This window comes from Hyla sarda, chromosome 4 (assembly GCF_029499605.1).
Source record: "Hyla sarda isolate aHylSar1 chromosome 4, aHylSar1.hap1, whole genome shotgun sequence".
In the NCBI taxonomy this organism is placed as follows: domain Eukaryota; kingdom Metazoa; phylum Chordata; class Amphibia; order Anura; family Hylidae; genus Hyla; species Hyla sarda.
The window spans coordinates 289418898-289434804 of record NC_079192.1 but is presented as its reverse complement, the minus strand read 5'-3'; the positions used below and the strand labels follow the sequence as shown (position 1 = coordinate 289434804).

The window sequence follows — 15907 nt, the reverse complement described above, 5'->3', positions numbered from 1 at the left end:
TGTATGCCAATCCTACCTGCTTCAACAAAAAATCTGTAACTTGTACTTACTTTCCTCGATCCTCCACTGCCTCTGTTGCCGTGGCACCCAGTGTCCGACATGCTGTGGCGGCAAATACCAGACACCATGATAACAGAGGCAGCAGGGGAGCGAGTACTATTAGTACAGTTTTTTTTTTTTTTTTTTTTCCAGACAACCCCTTTAAAAGTTGGGTATAAATGGGTCTTCCAAAGTTACAATGACCCAAAGCATGCTTCCCAAGTTGGGAAAAAATGACTTATGGACAACAAAGTAAAGGTTATAGAGTGGCCATCATAAAGCCCTCATCTTCATCTCATAGAATTTATGAAAAAGCATGCATGAGCAAGGAGATCCTAAAAACCTGACTATGGCTTGTGGAAGATTACCAAAATATTTGACCCAAGTAAGATAATATAAAGCCAATGCTACCAAACACAAACCTGTGTATATACACTTATGAGCCACTGGGAATGTGATAAGAAAAAAAAAAGCTGAAATAAGTCATTGTCTCTAGTATTTTTCTGACATTTCACATTCTTGAAATCTAGCAGTGATCCTAACTGACCTCAGAAAGAGAATGTGTACTAGGATTAAATGTCAGGAATTGTGAAAAACAGTTTTAATGAATGTGGCTTAGGCTTACGTAAGTATAAAGCTTGGACTGTATAATGGGGCATCTATATAGGTGCACAAAACCTTATTGCACCTCCACATGCCTCTGAATTCATACAGGTTCACATTTGTAAGGTGTCACATTTTTTAGTCATATTCTATGTGAACCCCTCCCCCCCAAAAAAAAAAAAAAAAATATGCTCCATTATATGACATACATACAGAGCTTTAACGATAGCTCTGGCCATAGCATGGTACGGCATTAGATAGAGTCCATGTACTGCAATCAGCCTACTGCATGTGTCTAATCAGGTATAATAACTACAGATTATTCTGCACTGCAGCACAATGTTGTTTTACAGGATTTAACCTTCAAGATAAAGAAAAGGAAACATAGAGTGTACAGAATAATAGCCACCACATCATTGTCTGTATTACAAAATTAAAGTGAGAAGCCAGACGGGTAGTCAGTTACATATTTGTGTGATGGAAACACCATTATTTCTGACAACCTGCCAAGTTCCTGCAAGCTATTAGTGAAAAGATATGAGGACAAGGCAAATAATCACATTCCAATTTAAGCCAAACAAACTATCTTTTAGGATTTCACTCTTCCCAATTTGATCTTTTTAGCCGTCTTGTAAGACATTAGGGCTAAGTCCTAAATTTGTCAAGGGGTTCAACATTTTATCATTTATTTCTTCCCCCTTACATAAATTACAATATAAAACACTGATTTACATGATTTGCAGGTGCCGAAAGAAAGGAAGCTGACAGCTATTGCTAGGTGGACTGCTTGTTTTATGATTTCTTAAGATGTGGCTGTGCCTAATATAAGGAAGCATGTGGTACAGTTTGATAGCAAATAATTAGTTATTAGAATTCAACTTGAGGAAAAAAAATGTTGTTTGGCGTCCGTTGCTGCCCTGACGTTGTGTCTGTGGGGAGACACGTGGCCCTGGGATTGGTTTGAGTGGCATTGGGGCTGCTCTGCCTGTTGGGTAGTTCCCCCTGTGGGCACTGGTGTTGCAGAGTTGATGGTCACCGCTCAGTGCTGCGCCATTTTATGCTAGGAATACTAGGGACCCACTACTTACAGATGGCCGTGATGTGGCTAGCGGGCTTGCACTTCATGATCATAAAGTACACTAATGACCTGTTAGTTTTATAAATGTTGCTGAGAAGCCAAAGATCAAGGTTCATGTTGTGGATGTGCGACCATGTCTGTTTTTTCTCTAGTTGAATTCTAATTAGTTATTAGGTTGTCCGTGTTGTCCATGTCCTGATGTCATGCACTGTATTTTTTTTTATCCATATAAAACCTTAAAGGGGTACTCCGGTGGAAAACTTTTTTTCTTTAAATCAACTGGTGCCAGAAAGTTGAACAGATTTGTAAATTATTTCTACTAAAAAATGTTAATCCTTCAAGTACTTATTAGCTGCTCAATTCTACAGAGGAAATTATTTTCTTTTTGGAACACAGTGCTCTCTGCTGACATCACGAGCACAGTGCTCTCTGCTGACATCTCTGTCCATTTTAGGAACTGTCCAGAGCAGCATATGTTTGCTATGGGGATTTCTCCTACTCTGGACAGTTCTTAAAATGGACAGAGATGTCAGCAGAGAGCACTGTGCTCATGATTCAGCAGAGAGCTCTGTGTTCCAAAAAGAAAATAATTTCCTCAGTAGTATTCAGCAGCTAATAAGTACTGGAAGGATTGAGATTTTTTATTAGAAGTAATTTACAAATCTGTCTAACTTTCTAGCACCAGTTGATTTAAAATAAAAGTTTTCCACCTTTAACAGGCCAGCATTTGTAGTAGACACATTGTGGATAGAGCTAAGCAAACTAGAATAATTATTCTTTCAGGAACTATCTATAGCTGAGAAACAATATAATCAATGAATAATAATTATCCAAAGAGAAGCTAAAACTGCGTACAACATTGAAATTGCAGCTTATTTTATTGACCGTGTAAATACACGACAAAGACTTCAGAGCAAGACACCAAACATAATGATGATTTACTGTATAAGCAATTGTAACTGCACCTTGTAAGGTATCCAATATTAATTGGTATTGGATCAATTCCCAATCCTATCCCAAACAAAGAAAAATATTACAGATACTGTAACCATGTAGAAAATATGTATACTTGTATTCTGCACATTTAAAACAAAGCATAAAACTAAGTTCACATTTTGGGAAACTATTCCATAGATAGCCGGGTATTTACCCCCCTGTATATATAACATGCCTATGGACTATATTAGCCAAAAGTATATAATTTACCTTTGTATTATTATGACATATATTGGTATACTATTGCCTCAACTGTACAGAAAATTATGGTCTGACACTACTTTTTTAAAAGTTAAAAGGGTTCTCCGGTGCTTAGACATCTTATCCCCTATCCAAAGGATAGGGGATAAAACGCCTGATCGCGGGCGTCCTGCCGCTGTGGACCCCCGTGATCTGGCAGGTGGCACCCCGTTTGTAATCAGTCCCCGGAGCACGTTCACTCCGGGTCTGATTACCGGCGACCACAGGGCCGGCGGCGTGTGACGTCACGCCTCCGCCCCCTGTGTGATGTCACGCTTCACCCCTCAATGCAAGCCTATGGGAGGGGGTGTGACTGCTATCACGCCCCTTCCCGTAGGCTTGCATTGAGGGGCGGAGCATGAAGTCACAAGGGGGCGGAAGCGTGACGTCACACACCGCAGGCACTGTGGTCGCCGGTAATCAGACCCGGAGTGAACGTCCTCCGGGGACTAATTACAAACAAGATCACGGCGGGACTCCCGCGATCAGGCATCTTATCCCCTATCCTTTGGATAGGAGATAAGATGTCTAAGAACCGGAGTACCCCTTTAAAGAGCCGTATAGAAGATCTTTTTACTTTAGCGAGTGGCGGACGTGGTGCAACTATATAGGGTTACATTTGCATATATTTGGCTAACTGGTTCCAATGGTCCTGTCCAACTTAAAGGGGTACTCCGGCAAGAAACATATTATCCCCTTCGTGATCTCCGGGCAGGCAGCGGCGGCATCCAGAACACAGAAGCTTGGAGCTTCCATTTTTGTGACATCACGCCACGCCCCCTCCATTCATGTCTATGGGAGGGGGTGTGACGGCTACATACGTAGCTGTCATGCCTCCTCCCATAGACATGAATGGAGGGGCGTGTGGGCTGTAGTCCCCAGTCATCTGGCACAGAGCACACAACAATTGCATTTTTTTGTCTTTCCTCTAAAACCCTGGTGCAGTACTTTCTACCCATAGACCATCATTTTAACAAAAGCTACAACTGGCTGTGTGACCCTTTTTTAGTTCCCTTTTGGTAGCTCTTCTTTGATAGATCCGCCCCATGTTTACATATTTTACTTATCAAGTAATGTAAAATCATTTTCCATATTAACACAAGTACAATAGACGCAAATTTACTACCTGGGGCCCTGATAATTAATGCATCAGGACATACAGAAGCTGCGCTTGTTCTATACACTGCCTTGCATTCAGTCAATGATGGACTTTGGTGATCCCACCGATGTCCGTCATTAACTCCTTAAGTGCCATGATCAATTAGAGTCTCAATGACCCCAGTATATATATACAATAAGTTTGCATACCCACTGGAGGTCCCCTCACCTGCTCTGTGTGGGTCTCTAGGCAGACACTATCAGTAGATCGGTGATAGCATTATTCAGGATTAGGAATAAGCAATTCCGAATTATTCAGTATTAGCAATTCAGAATATACCTACTTCTGTAAAAATAGAGCCAGATTGTCTAGACGTTAGCATAGACAGTGTGAAATATGTTCCTGTTTTTTCTTTTTTTTTTTTATTAAATAAATAAATAATCTGCTTGAATATTGAATTGCTAGTGTCAGATTTTCTGACACATAAATAATAAAAACAATGGAGTTTATCATATAAACCAGCACAATTAGTAAAGCCTGCAGAAGGGGAATATGATGAACCATTCATCAATTAGGCTATTCATTTTCTTTCTGTCTTGTATCCATTAGTATCTAAGTGCATTAAGTGTTAATCACCTTGCTTGCTCTATGACTTGATCATGTCTAAAATATCCAAAGGTAATTCCAAAGCTTACGCCTTGTTTGGCATTTATCTGTCAGATTCTTATTTCTCTTGATATTGTGCTGGTAATCTATCTCCATTTTATCTTGGATTAAGAAGAACAGCAGCTGCAGAATCAATGTGCGATAGCATTATTCTTGGTGAATGGTTTGATTTTCTGTAAGAACACAGAGAAGCAAGAGATTTGTGTTGCCTTGCTAGAACACCTTCAGCCCCGAATACCTTCCATCACTTTTTCCTACTTAGGACTTCATTTCAGAAGTAAACAATTTTTAACTGAATTTTTTGTTACTTACAGAGATGGGTGGGATGAATCTTCAAACAATTTCACTGGGTCAAGGGCAAGGTCCTATTGCTCGAAAAATGATTGAAAAGGTAAGGTCCTTTCCCTTAGTTGCAAGATTGATGACAACTGTGCTAACTAAGCTAGCCATACAAATCCATATGATGATCGATACGGGTACTGGTCTACACTGGAAGGAGTTAATTGCTTATTACTGTGCTTTTGATATAGTTTTTTAAGCAAAAACTAGAAGTGGATTCAGCAAAAGAAAAGTACACTCTTTTCTATCTATTTTTCCTTCCTCTATGATCACTTAAGCACTGGCTTCAAAGACTGCAAACAAACAAACAAACATGGATCAAAACAACATAAGTGTAAGCACTCTAAATATTTCACAAGAAGATTTTCTAAAAAGCTGGAAAACCTCTGAAACCTTTATTGTGTTTAAAGGGGATATCAACCATAAGGTGATTTTAGTAAATACCTGGCAGACAGTAATGGACATGCTTAGGAAGGATCTGCGCTTGTCTTGGGGATAAATGGCCATGTTGTGAGATTACCTTAACACTGTGGCTAGCTTTTTGTGAACTGGTATTTAATGTTTAAGTTTTTCTTATTTGAGCACAAATCCCATAATTCTATTTTCGTCCCCCCCCTCCCACACATCAGCCACCCCACCCAGTGAAACATAAATGAGCTGCACCCATTCAAAAGACCTGTGGTTCTTCAATCAGGGTGCCTACAGCTGTTGCATTAGTTGCAGATTGATCCCTCCACCCATTGAAGCAGACAGGCTCCCTGTCATCAGCTGACTTGTGAGTCAGGTCTCGGCCGCATTGCAACCTGGGAAAAATCTGAGATAACAGTCATTTTGTATGCTGTTAAAAATAAATATTGGGGATGAAAATCACAGAAGAAATGTGAGAAAACCGTCACACACAGGTACAGACACTATATTATGAACTACACTAACTTTACAGCCCCTGTAGCATAGTCAAAAAAAATCCTGGAATGCTCCTTTAAAGTAGGTGATTGTAGGAAACATGGGATGAAACAGTTTAAAAGCATCCAAAAGCAGCATGGTGGTTGAGGCGAAAGGGCAACATCTGCATGGAGTTTCAATGTTCTCCCCATTTTTGTATGGGTTTCATCAGGATTCTCAACTATTCCCTCCATTCAAAGGTTTCTCTCAACCTCTTACACTGCCAAAATATATGGATATTTAGATTGTGAGCCCTATTAAGGACAGTTAGTGATTATGTAAAGAACCGCAGTACAGCACTGTGGAATATGCTGATGTCCTATAAATAATGCAGGGGCATTGCTACCACCAGTCTTAGGCTTGGTGCCCCAGATCTCTAGGCAACTGCCTCCTTTCACTGCATTGCTTCTTCCAGATACAGATGCCGTAAAGTAGAATGACGAAGATGCAGCTATCGCCTCCCTACTTCACCATATATTCACATAGGATCCAAGCACCTCAGACCGGTAGCCTATGAGCTGCTGGGATAGAATCCCCACACATGCTGGCATGATGATATGACCTTATCACACCTGCCTGGGGAACCTGTCCCTACAGCTCTCAGGCTACAGGCATAGAAAGAGAGACTGCAACTAAATTCATAGACAGAATTGGGACTAGGTGAATATAATTCTGTTTGGTCACAATAGGGCCCTATTACTATACATTTGGGGAGCACAATGGAATAGTATTACTGTATGGTGGCATTATAACTATATGGGGGCCACAGAGGGATATTATTATTTTATAGGGGCACATGGGGACATTATTATTTTATAGGGGCACTGTATGGGAGGGGAACAGAGAGGGCATAATTACTGCATTGGAACACAAAGGGCTTTATTGCTACATGGGAGAACAGGAAGTATTATTACAGTACAGAGCACCGTGAGGTTATACGGGGGGGGGGGCATTAAGAGACTTCACCTGTGAGGCACGGGATATAACTGCATTATAATCACTTCTACTACTGGTTGTAGGGCCTGTATTGTTATGGTATCTACCACTGTATGGTCACTGTAGTGGGGGTAATATTGGTTATATTAATCTTTACAGTTTATAGAGCCATGTATTTGGTCCTTGTTAGCAAGTGCAGGGCTCTATTATGCAGGGATACACTGTTATATATACAAATTATTTTGGGGCAGGGCTGATGTGTCCAGGTACAGGTTACATGAGAAAGAAATATCCAGTGAGACAATACTGATGAGGGGGTGTATGTACAAGTATGTACATGTTTTACAAGTTGTTTTATAGCAACATTGTCCTCATAACATTTTTTTAAGGGGGGGGGGGGTGCAGCAAAACATGTTTTTAGGTTTGTGCACCAGACTTTATAGATTCTAGCAATGCCCCACAAATAAAGGAATTCTTAATAGATATACTTTGGGATAATATCTTGTTAAAAACAAAATTAAAGGCCCAATAAATTTAAACTCTTTGTGATGGCTTGTCACTGCATAATACTGTTGTAACTAGTTGGTATGCTAGATAATGGTGCCTTTTATTGTAGTTATTATGCTAGTTAATAGTACAGCAAATACATTATCTATGATAACACTAGAGAAGACTACCCTTCCCCCACACCACCTCCATCACTCTTCATGATGTGAACTTTACCTCTAGCTATAATCTGTTCACCTTTTCTGTCTCGCAATGATATGGCAGAACCAAAAATCTGAAACTTCTACTCATAAAACGTAAGGACAGATTGATGTTCACTGCCTGTGATTCTTGGCCCGTGCAGGCTCTACCATGGGGTTCTGATTCATGCAGTCTCCTCTGAACAGTTGATGCTGTGATGTGTTTGAGCTCAGTGATACATTTATTTAGCCTGTACTCTAAGCTGCTGTTAAAAGGAGATTTCTGGGGCTGTTTACACTAATAAACTTACTCTTTACAGATCAAGTAACGCTTGGTCTGCCTTTCCTGTGATGATCCTCATGAAAGCTTGTTTTACCTTAGTGCTTTCTTCCACTGCACTTGACAAAAACTTTCAATCTCCAAGATCGACCTTCATTTCTTAAATGAATGATTTTTGTTTTTGTTGACTACTACAGAAACAGAAAAAAAGACTTTCTAACATACAGAACTTTCAATACCCATAATTCTTTATCAGGAAAAGTTATGTCACAATTTATCTTTTAAAGGCGGGAGACTTACTGTGATGATTCCATCTTTGTTGTTTTTCATCTTTACATTTTACTTGGAGCATAAAGACTTTTTGACCTACCGACTGTTCAGGCTGCTATTGCCCTGTGTAATAGGTCTAACGGTCAGCCAAAATAAGAAGAAGATGCTCCTTCCTTAGCTGATCATATCTTGTAATAAGCAGGTTTAAAACTGAGCCATGTAGTAAGCCCCTAAAATGTATTACCTACAAGCCCAAAAAGGCTAATGATAATCACTACAAGAACCTGCAATACATTAGCCCAAAAAGTTTTAGCAAAAATTAATTAAACATACAACAGGTAGAAAAAACACCCTTAAAACAACCCACCCTTAAAATTCCCCCCAACAAGCAGGACACCACCGGGATATATGAATCACAATATTTACCATTAGTACAAAAGTATACAATGTAAGTTAATCAGCACACTATTACAATATCTTAAGCCAATACTTTACCTGATTGTGACATGCTGACGGATCCCTAGGTGGTTGTCCTGCTACCTCGACACGTGTTTCGGGCAATCCCTTTCTCAAGAGGTGCCTCTTGAGAAAGGGATTGCCTGAAACAGGGATGCTGCCGGCTAGCCCGTGCACTGGTGCTGGAAACACGAGGGAGAGAGCTGTCCACACACAGTGTTGCTTCTTATTTTACATCTGTTTAACTTTCTGGAGCCAGTTGATATATAAAAAAAAAGTTTTTTCCTGGATAACCCCTTTAAATTGCTAGTGTGTTTTCCTTCATATTCTTGAATGTGATTTCCAGACATTGGGAACTTTTGACGCATTGGTTATACACCAAAGTGCACCCAGATGACCAAACAAAGAGGCTTTCATTTTATTTATTTTTTTAAACTGACACCTTGTTCACCCACACCAAACTCAATACACTGTGTTATAGTGCGGGTGAACAGAAGTAAAATGAGGTTTTGCTTACTGAAATTATTCTAATACAGGAATTTAGGTGCACTACTGTGGTAGATGTAGACAATGACATTGGCTAAACCTCAACACTGATGTTAAAATTGAGACATTAGCAAGTATATCCTTATATGAAGGACATACCAGAGCCCGCACACCAACACCAAGGTTTCTCAAGTGGCACAGGACCTAACACTAACCTACCTGTGCGTGATAAGCAAAATCAGGGGCCAGTGGGCAATTACAGCAGCATTAGGCCGACTCACAGCCTGCTCCCAGGTTACCTCCAGTGTGGCTGGGCACACATACAATGGGAGGAGGGAGGCAGACTATAAGCCCCACGCAAGTTGGCTGATATAGTTGCTGGCCTCACAGGTGAACCTTAATGCTGCCTAGAAAGTGTTCAAGACACATTAAATATGGAGTTTATACACCTCCAAGTATAAAATGTAAACAACAACAAAGACGTGGTCTCAAATGGCTGAAGGTGCTCAACCCCAAATACAGTTGTGCATTTATGCTGGGGGAGCAGGTTCTGCCCTTGTGGTCTGTTGCTAAGGGTGATCCCCAGCATAAAAATGCATACAATGGGGGATGCCTGCAGCGGACTACAAGTGCCACAATAGGATCCTACACCAGATAGACTGTGTAGATGTGTAACAATTAGAATAATACAGGAATTTAGGTGCACTACTGTGGTAGATGTAAACAATGACATTGGCTATCCCTCAACACTGATGGTAAAATTGAGACATTAGCCAGTATATCCTTTTAAAACGGACATACCTGAGCCCGCACACCAACGCCAAGGTTTCTCAAGTGGCACGGGACCTAACACTAACCTACCTGTCCGTCATAAGCAAAACCAGGGGCCAGTGGGCAATTACGGCAGAATTATTCCCCATGTTGTGAACATATGGTTCCCATTGTAGAATGGTAACTTTGTTTAGTTCGCAATGGAGGCGGGAGACAGCTTGCCAAGCTCCCCTGCCTCTGTCTTGAGTGGTCTGCTGTTACGCCGAGCGCTCCGGGTCCCTGCTCCTCCCCGGAGCGCTCGCGGCGTTCCTCTCTCTGCAGTGCCCCGGTCATACCCGCTGACCGGGAGCGCTGCACTGACATTGCCGGCGGGGATGCGATTCGCATAGCGGGACGCGCCCGCTCGCGAATCGCATCCCAAGTCACTTACCTGTCCCGGCCCCCGGCTGTCATTTCCTGGCGCGCACGGCTCCGCTCCTTAGGGCGCGCGCGCGCCAGCTCTCTAAGATATAAAGGGCCAGTGCACCAATGATTGGTGTCTGGCCCAATTAGCCTAATTAGCTTCCACCTGCTCCCTGGCTATATGACCTCACTTCCCCTGCACTACCTTGCCGGATCTTGTTGCCTTGTGCCAGTGAAAGCGTTTAGTGTTGTCCATAGCCTGTGTTTCCAGATCTTCTGCTATCCATATTGACTACGAACCTTGCCGCCTGCCCCGACCTTCTGCTACGTCTGACCTTGTCTCTGCCTAGTCCTTCTGTCCCACGCCTTCTCAGCAGTCAGCGAGGTTGAGCCGTTGCCAGTGGATACGACCTGGCTGCTACCACCGCAGCAAGACCATCCCGCTTTGCGGCGGGCGCTGGTGAATACCAGTAGCATCTTAGAACCGGTCCACCGGCACGGTCCACGCCAATCCCTGGCTGACACAGAGGATCCACAACCAGCTAGCCGAATCGTGACAGTAGATCCGGCCATGGATCCCGCTGAGGTGCCGCTGCCAAGTCTCGCTGACCTTCCCACGAGCAGCAGATTGCCCAACATGGACAGCAGCTGTCGCAGCTGACCGCCACGTTACAGCAACTTCTGCCACTGCTACAGCAGCAACCATCTCCTCCGCCAGCTCCTGCACCTCCTCCGCAGCGAGTGGCCGCTCCTAGTCTCCGCTTGTCCCTGCCGGACAAGTTTGATAGGGACTCCCGACTCTTATCTCAATGTTCCCTGCATATGGAAATGTTGTCGGACCAATTTCCTTCAGAACGGTCTAAGGTGGCGTTCGTAGTGAGTCTTCTATCTGGAAAGGCTTTGTCTTGGGTCACACCGCTCTGGGACCGCAATGATCCTGCCACAGCCACAGTCCAGTCCTTCTTCGCTGAAGTCCGCAGTGTCTTCGAGGAACCAGCCCGAGCTTTTTCTGCCGAGACTGCCCTGCTGAACCTGGTCCAGGGTAATTCTTCAGTAGGCGAGTACGCCATCCAATTTCGTACTCTCGCTTCCGAATTATCTTGGAATAACGAGGCTCTCTGCGCGACCTTTAAAAAAGGCCTATCCAGTAACATCAAGGATGTGCTGGCCGCACAAGAGATTCCTGCCAACCTGCAAGAACTTATCCATTTGGCCACCCGCATTGACATGCGTTTTTCTGAGAGACACCAGGAGCTCTGCCAGGAAAAAGACCTAAATCTCTGGGCACCTCTCCCACAGTATCCTTTGCAATCTACGCCTGTGCCTCCCGCCGAGGAGGCTATGCAAGTGGATCGGTCTCGCCTGACCCAGGAAGAGAGGACTCGCCGTAGGGAAGAAAATCTTTGTCTGTACTGCGCCAGTACCGAACATTTCTTGGTGGATTGCCCTATTTGTCCGCCACGTCTGGGAAACGCACGCACGCACCCAGCTCACGTGGGTGTGGCGTCTCTTGGTACGAAGTCTGCTTCTCCACGTCTCACGGTGCCCGTACGGATTTCTCCTTCTGCCAACTCCTCCCTCTCAGCCGTGGCCTGCTTGGACTCTGGTGCTTCTGGAAATTTTATTCTGGACTCTTTGGTGAATAAGTTCTGCATCCCGGTGACCCGTCTCGTCAAGCCGCTCTACATTTCCTCGGTCAACGGAGTTAAATTGGATTGCACCGTGCGTTACCGCACAAAACCCCTCTTAATGTGCATTGGACCCCATCACGAAAAGATTGAATTGTTCGTCCTTCCCAATTGCACCTCTGAAGTCCTCCTCGGTCTTCCATGGCTCCAGCATCATTCTCCCACCCTTGACTGGACCACCGGGGAGATCAAGAATTGGGGTTCTGCTTGCCGCAAGAGATGCCTCACGTCTCCTCCCAGTCCCGTCAGGCAAGCCTCAGTGCCTCCTCCTACACCTGGTCTCCCCAAGGCCTATCAGGACTGTGCCGTGCCTCCTCATGGCCCCCGTCCTGGTGACACCCTGCCCCGTGCCAAGCTTCACCCTCTGCCCTCCCTCCCCATTCCCACTCCTGCTGTACTGCCTGCCTTTGAGGAAACCCTACAATCACTCCCAGAGTCCTCGTCCCATGTGAAGCAGTTGCCGGACAAAAAAAGGGGGAGACCTAAAGGGGGGGGTACTGTTACGCAGAGCGCTCCGGGTCCCTGCTCCTCCCCGGAGCGCTCGCGGCGTTCCTCTCTCTGCAGCGCCCCGGTCAGACCCGCTGACTGGGAGCGCTGCACTGACATTGCCGGCGGGGATGCGATTCGCATAGCGGGATGCACCCGCTCGCGAATCGCATCCCAAGTCACTTACCTGTCCCGGCCCCCGGCTGTCATGTCCTGGCGCTCGCGGCCCCGCTCCTTAGGGCGCGCGCGCCAGCTCTCTAAAATTTAAAGGGCCAGTGCACCAATGATTGGTGCCTGGCCCAATTAGCCTTATTAGCTTCCACCTGCTCCCTGGCTATATGACCTCACTTCCCCTGCACTTCCTTGCCGGATCTTGTTGCCTTGTGCCAGTGAAAGCGTTTAGTGTTGTCCATAGCCTGTGTTTCCAGATCTTCTGCTATCCATATTGACTACGAACCTTGCCGCCTGCCCCGACCTTCTGCTACGTCTGACCTTGTCTCTGCCTAGTCCTTCTGTCCCACGCCTTCTCAGCAGTCAGCGAGGTTGAGCCGTTGCCAGTGGATACGACCTGGTTGCTACCGCCGCAGCAAGCCAATCCCGCTTTGCGGCGGGCTCTGGTGAATACCAGTAGCATCTTAGAACCGGTCCACCGGCACGGTCCATGCCAATCCCTCACTGACACAGAGGATCCACAACCAGCTAGCCGAATCGTGACATCTGCGATGCCTGCCCATCTTATATATCTTTATTATTATTCAATCTCAAGTCCGTAAAAGATTACGGTTGAAAAAGATGAAAAGGGAAACTGTGGCGCATGTTTGGTGCTTTGCTTTATTAAATAGAGTGTAATGCAATTCCCCATGCTTTATTTTTTTACCACAATTTATACAGAACTCCAATAGTACATGAGGGTCATTGTGTCAAATTAGATAACACAGAGAAAATCACTGAGTAGCTGTACAGGATAAGTGCCAGTTCAGAAATAACACATTCTTGTAGCCTTATCATTTTATCCCTTAAATGCACGATAGGTTAAAAACATAAAAACAGAGGGGACTTCTACGCTTTCAGGTATAAAGCTATAATATCCAGCAGATTACACAGAATGGCTTGTTACTGAAACCTTTTGAAACTTAAGGTGCATTCACATGTTCAGTATCCTGCACATATTTGATGCCTCAGATTTCACTGTAAACTAAATGACTGAACACAGCATCAAATCTCCAGCTTCAAATCCTGCGCATCAAATATGCACCGGATACTGTATGTGTGAATAGACCATTGAAGTGAAATTAAAGATAAAATTAGGTTTGGAAAACTTCAGATGATAATATTAACTCTTTCATGAACTCTGTTAGCGAAAAAAAGCTGCGCAGGTTTTAGCAATGAATGCTTCAGAAAGAAACTAGTGCAATCATCCTTACCTACTATATATGTATGACCTACACATTCATGACTTCTCCAGACACAAGACATTCCTAGGCATTTGAAAAAGGAATATAAAAATATTGCTACTGTTTTTTCTTCACATGTCACTCAACATCAGTCAAGCAGGAAAAGGAGGGTAGGCACTTGACCACTTTAGTCCCACCTTCTGGACAAGTAGTAGATTCTACAAGCCTTCTCAGGAGCAGGTAGCGCAGCATTTGGGATATTTGGTTTATATTTACTGTGATCAGTTGTAAATCCCTAGCTCGTATCATGAATATAAACTGACAGACTCCCTTTAATCTGTTTTGCGCGCTACAATGCAAACTTACAGCAAAAGTTTACAAATGAGTCATGGTAACAGCAAGTCATCATAATAATTGATGTACAAAACTCTCCAGGCAGCACTATACAAAGTGTATATTAATTTAATATCATACATAAAGTGTTTTCTCTAGTAATGACTCTTCTCCACTGTGTGGAAGTTATTATGGTCATAACAACAGCAACATTATCTACATCTTTTACATTATTTCTCATAAATATTTTACAAAGAATTTATACCAAAAGGCCAAGAATCCATTATTTCTTCCAGATGACACTCATTTACTGGCCATTAAAATGCAAATACATCTTTGGTTTTTAAATCAGGAAAATTAACATTAATAGTAGGATGATTGATTAAAGGTCACGGAGACTGTATAACTTCATTTCCTGGATAATGATTTTGTTTGGGGTTTCTCCGGATTGTTAGGGATTCGTAATTAATTTTACATGTGGACATGTGAAGAATAATGTATTTTACTGAATTTTGGTGATCTTTTCTTTTGTAGGCCGCTAAGGAAGGTACATGGGTGGTGCTCCAGAACTGCCACTTGGCCATTAGTTGGCTTGCAGATCTTGAACAAATCTGTGAAGAATTCATTACAGACCCAGAAAAGACAAAACCCAGCTTCCGCTTGTGGCTGACCAGTTATCCTTCACAAAGTTTTCCTGTATCTGTGCTGCAAAATGGAATAAAAATGACCAATGAACCCCCAAAGGGATTAAGAGCAAACTTGTTAAAGTCATACCTCAGCGATCCTATTTGTAATCCAACTTTCTTTAACGGCTGTAACAAACCACAGGTAGGTTACCTTTACTGTGTCACTGCACTCAACAAGCTCATTAGTATCTAGGCCGAGAATTCACAGGGCCAGGGGATAACTGGAGATAAAACCAGTAACAACATAGTATTCACTATAACTACTAACGTTTGCATAATTCTGTTCTTTTATTTCAAGTAAGATGAGACTTTACAATCTATAAATCATAATTACAGGTATTAAGAATCCAACTGCTTTGTTTACAAGAAGTAAAAAATTCAGGTGTATACAACAGAACACTACTACTAACTACTTATATCCTTTCTCCAGTGACATCCCTTAGATTTTGGTTAAAGAAATGTTAACCTCTCAGGGCATCTGCTTAGTTTAGGGAGTACATGAAAAATTGAGGTGATATATTTGCATATAGATTTAAAGGGGTACTCTGCCCCAGGACATTTTATCCCCTATCCAAAGGATAGGGGATAAGATGTCAGATTGCTTAAGTCCCGCCACTGTGGACCCCCGGGATCTCAGCTGCAGCACCCTGCCGTCATTTCTGCACAGAGCAAACTCGCTCTGTGCGTAATGACGGGCGATACAAGGGCCGGAGCATTGTGACATCACTTCTCCGCCCCCTCATGACATTACGGTCCTCCCCCTTAATACAAGTCTATGGGACGGGGTGTGGCGGCCGTCACGAGGGGGTGGAGCCGTGATGTCATGATGCTTCGGCTCCTGTATCACCAGTCATTACGCACAGACAGGTGATACAGGGGCTGGAGGAATGTTTTCAAGTAGTTTTAAAGGGGTTTTAAGGCTAAGTTAATGTCAAGGTTACGGTGACTAGTGGATTTTGTATGTTGTTTTTAGCACTAAAATAAAGGTGCATGAAGTATCACTTTTTGATGGCAGATGATTGGCAAGTGTT

General features: G+C 43.4%; 1 protein-coding gene across 1 annotated transcript in view; it reads left to right on the top strand.

Moving 5' to 3' along the window:
* The window catches only part of LOC130369339 (dynein axonemal heavy chain 3-like), a 919716-nt gene that overhangs the window by 801034 nt on the left and 102775 nt on the right, over window positions 1-15907 (top strand). The window contains exons 46-47 of the mRNA XM_056574479.1: window positions 5036-5112; window positions 14725-15018. Of these exons, the coding sequence (XP_056430454.1) occupies window positions 5036-5112; window positions 14725-15018 (371 nt within the window). The remainder of the gene's footprint in view (window positions 1-5035; window positions 5113-14724; window positions 15019-15907) is intronic.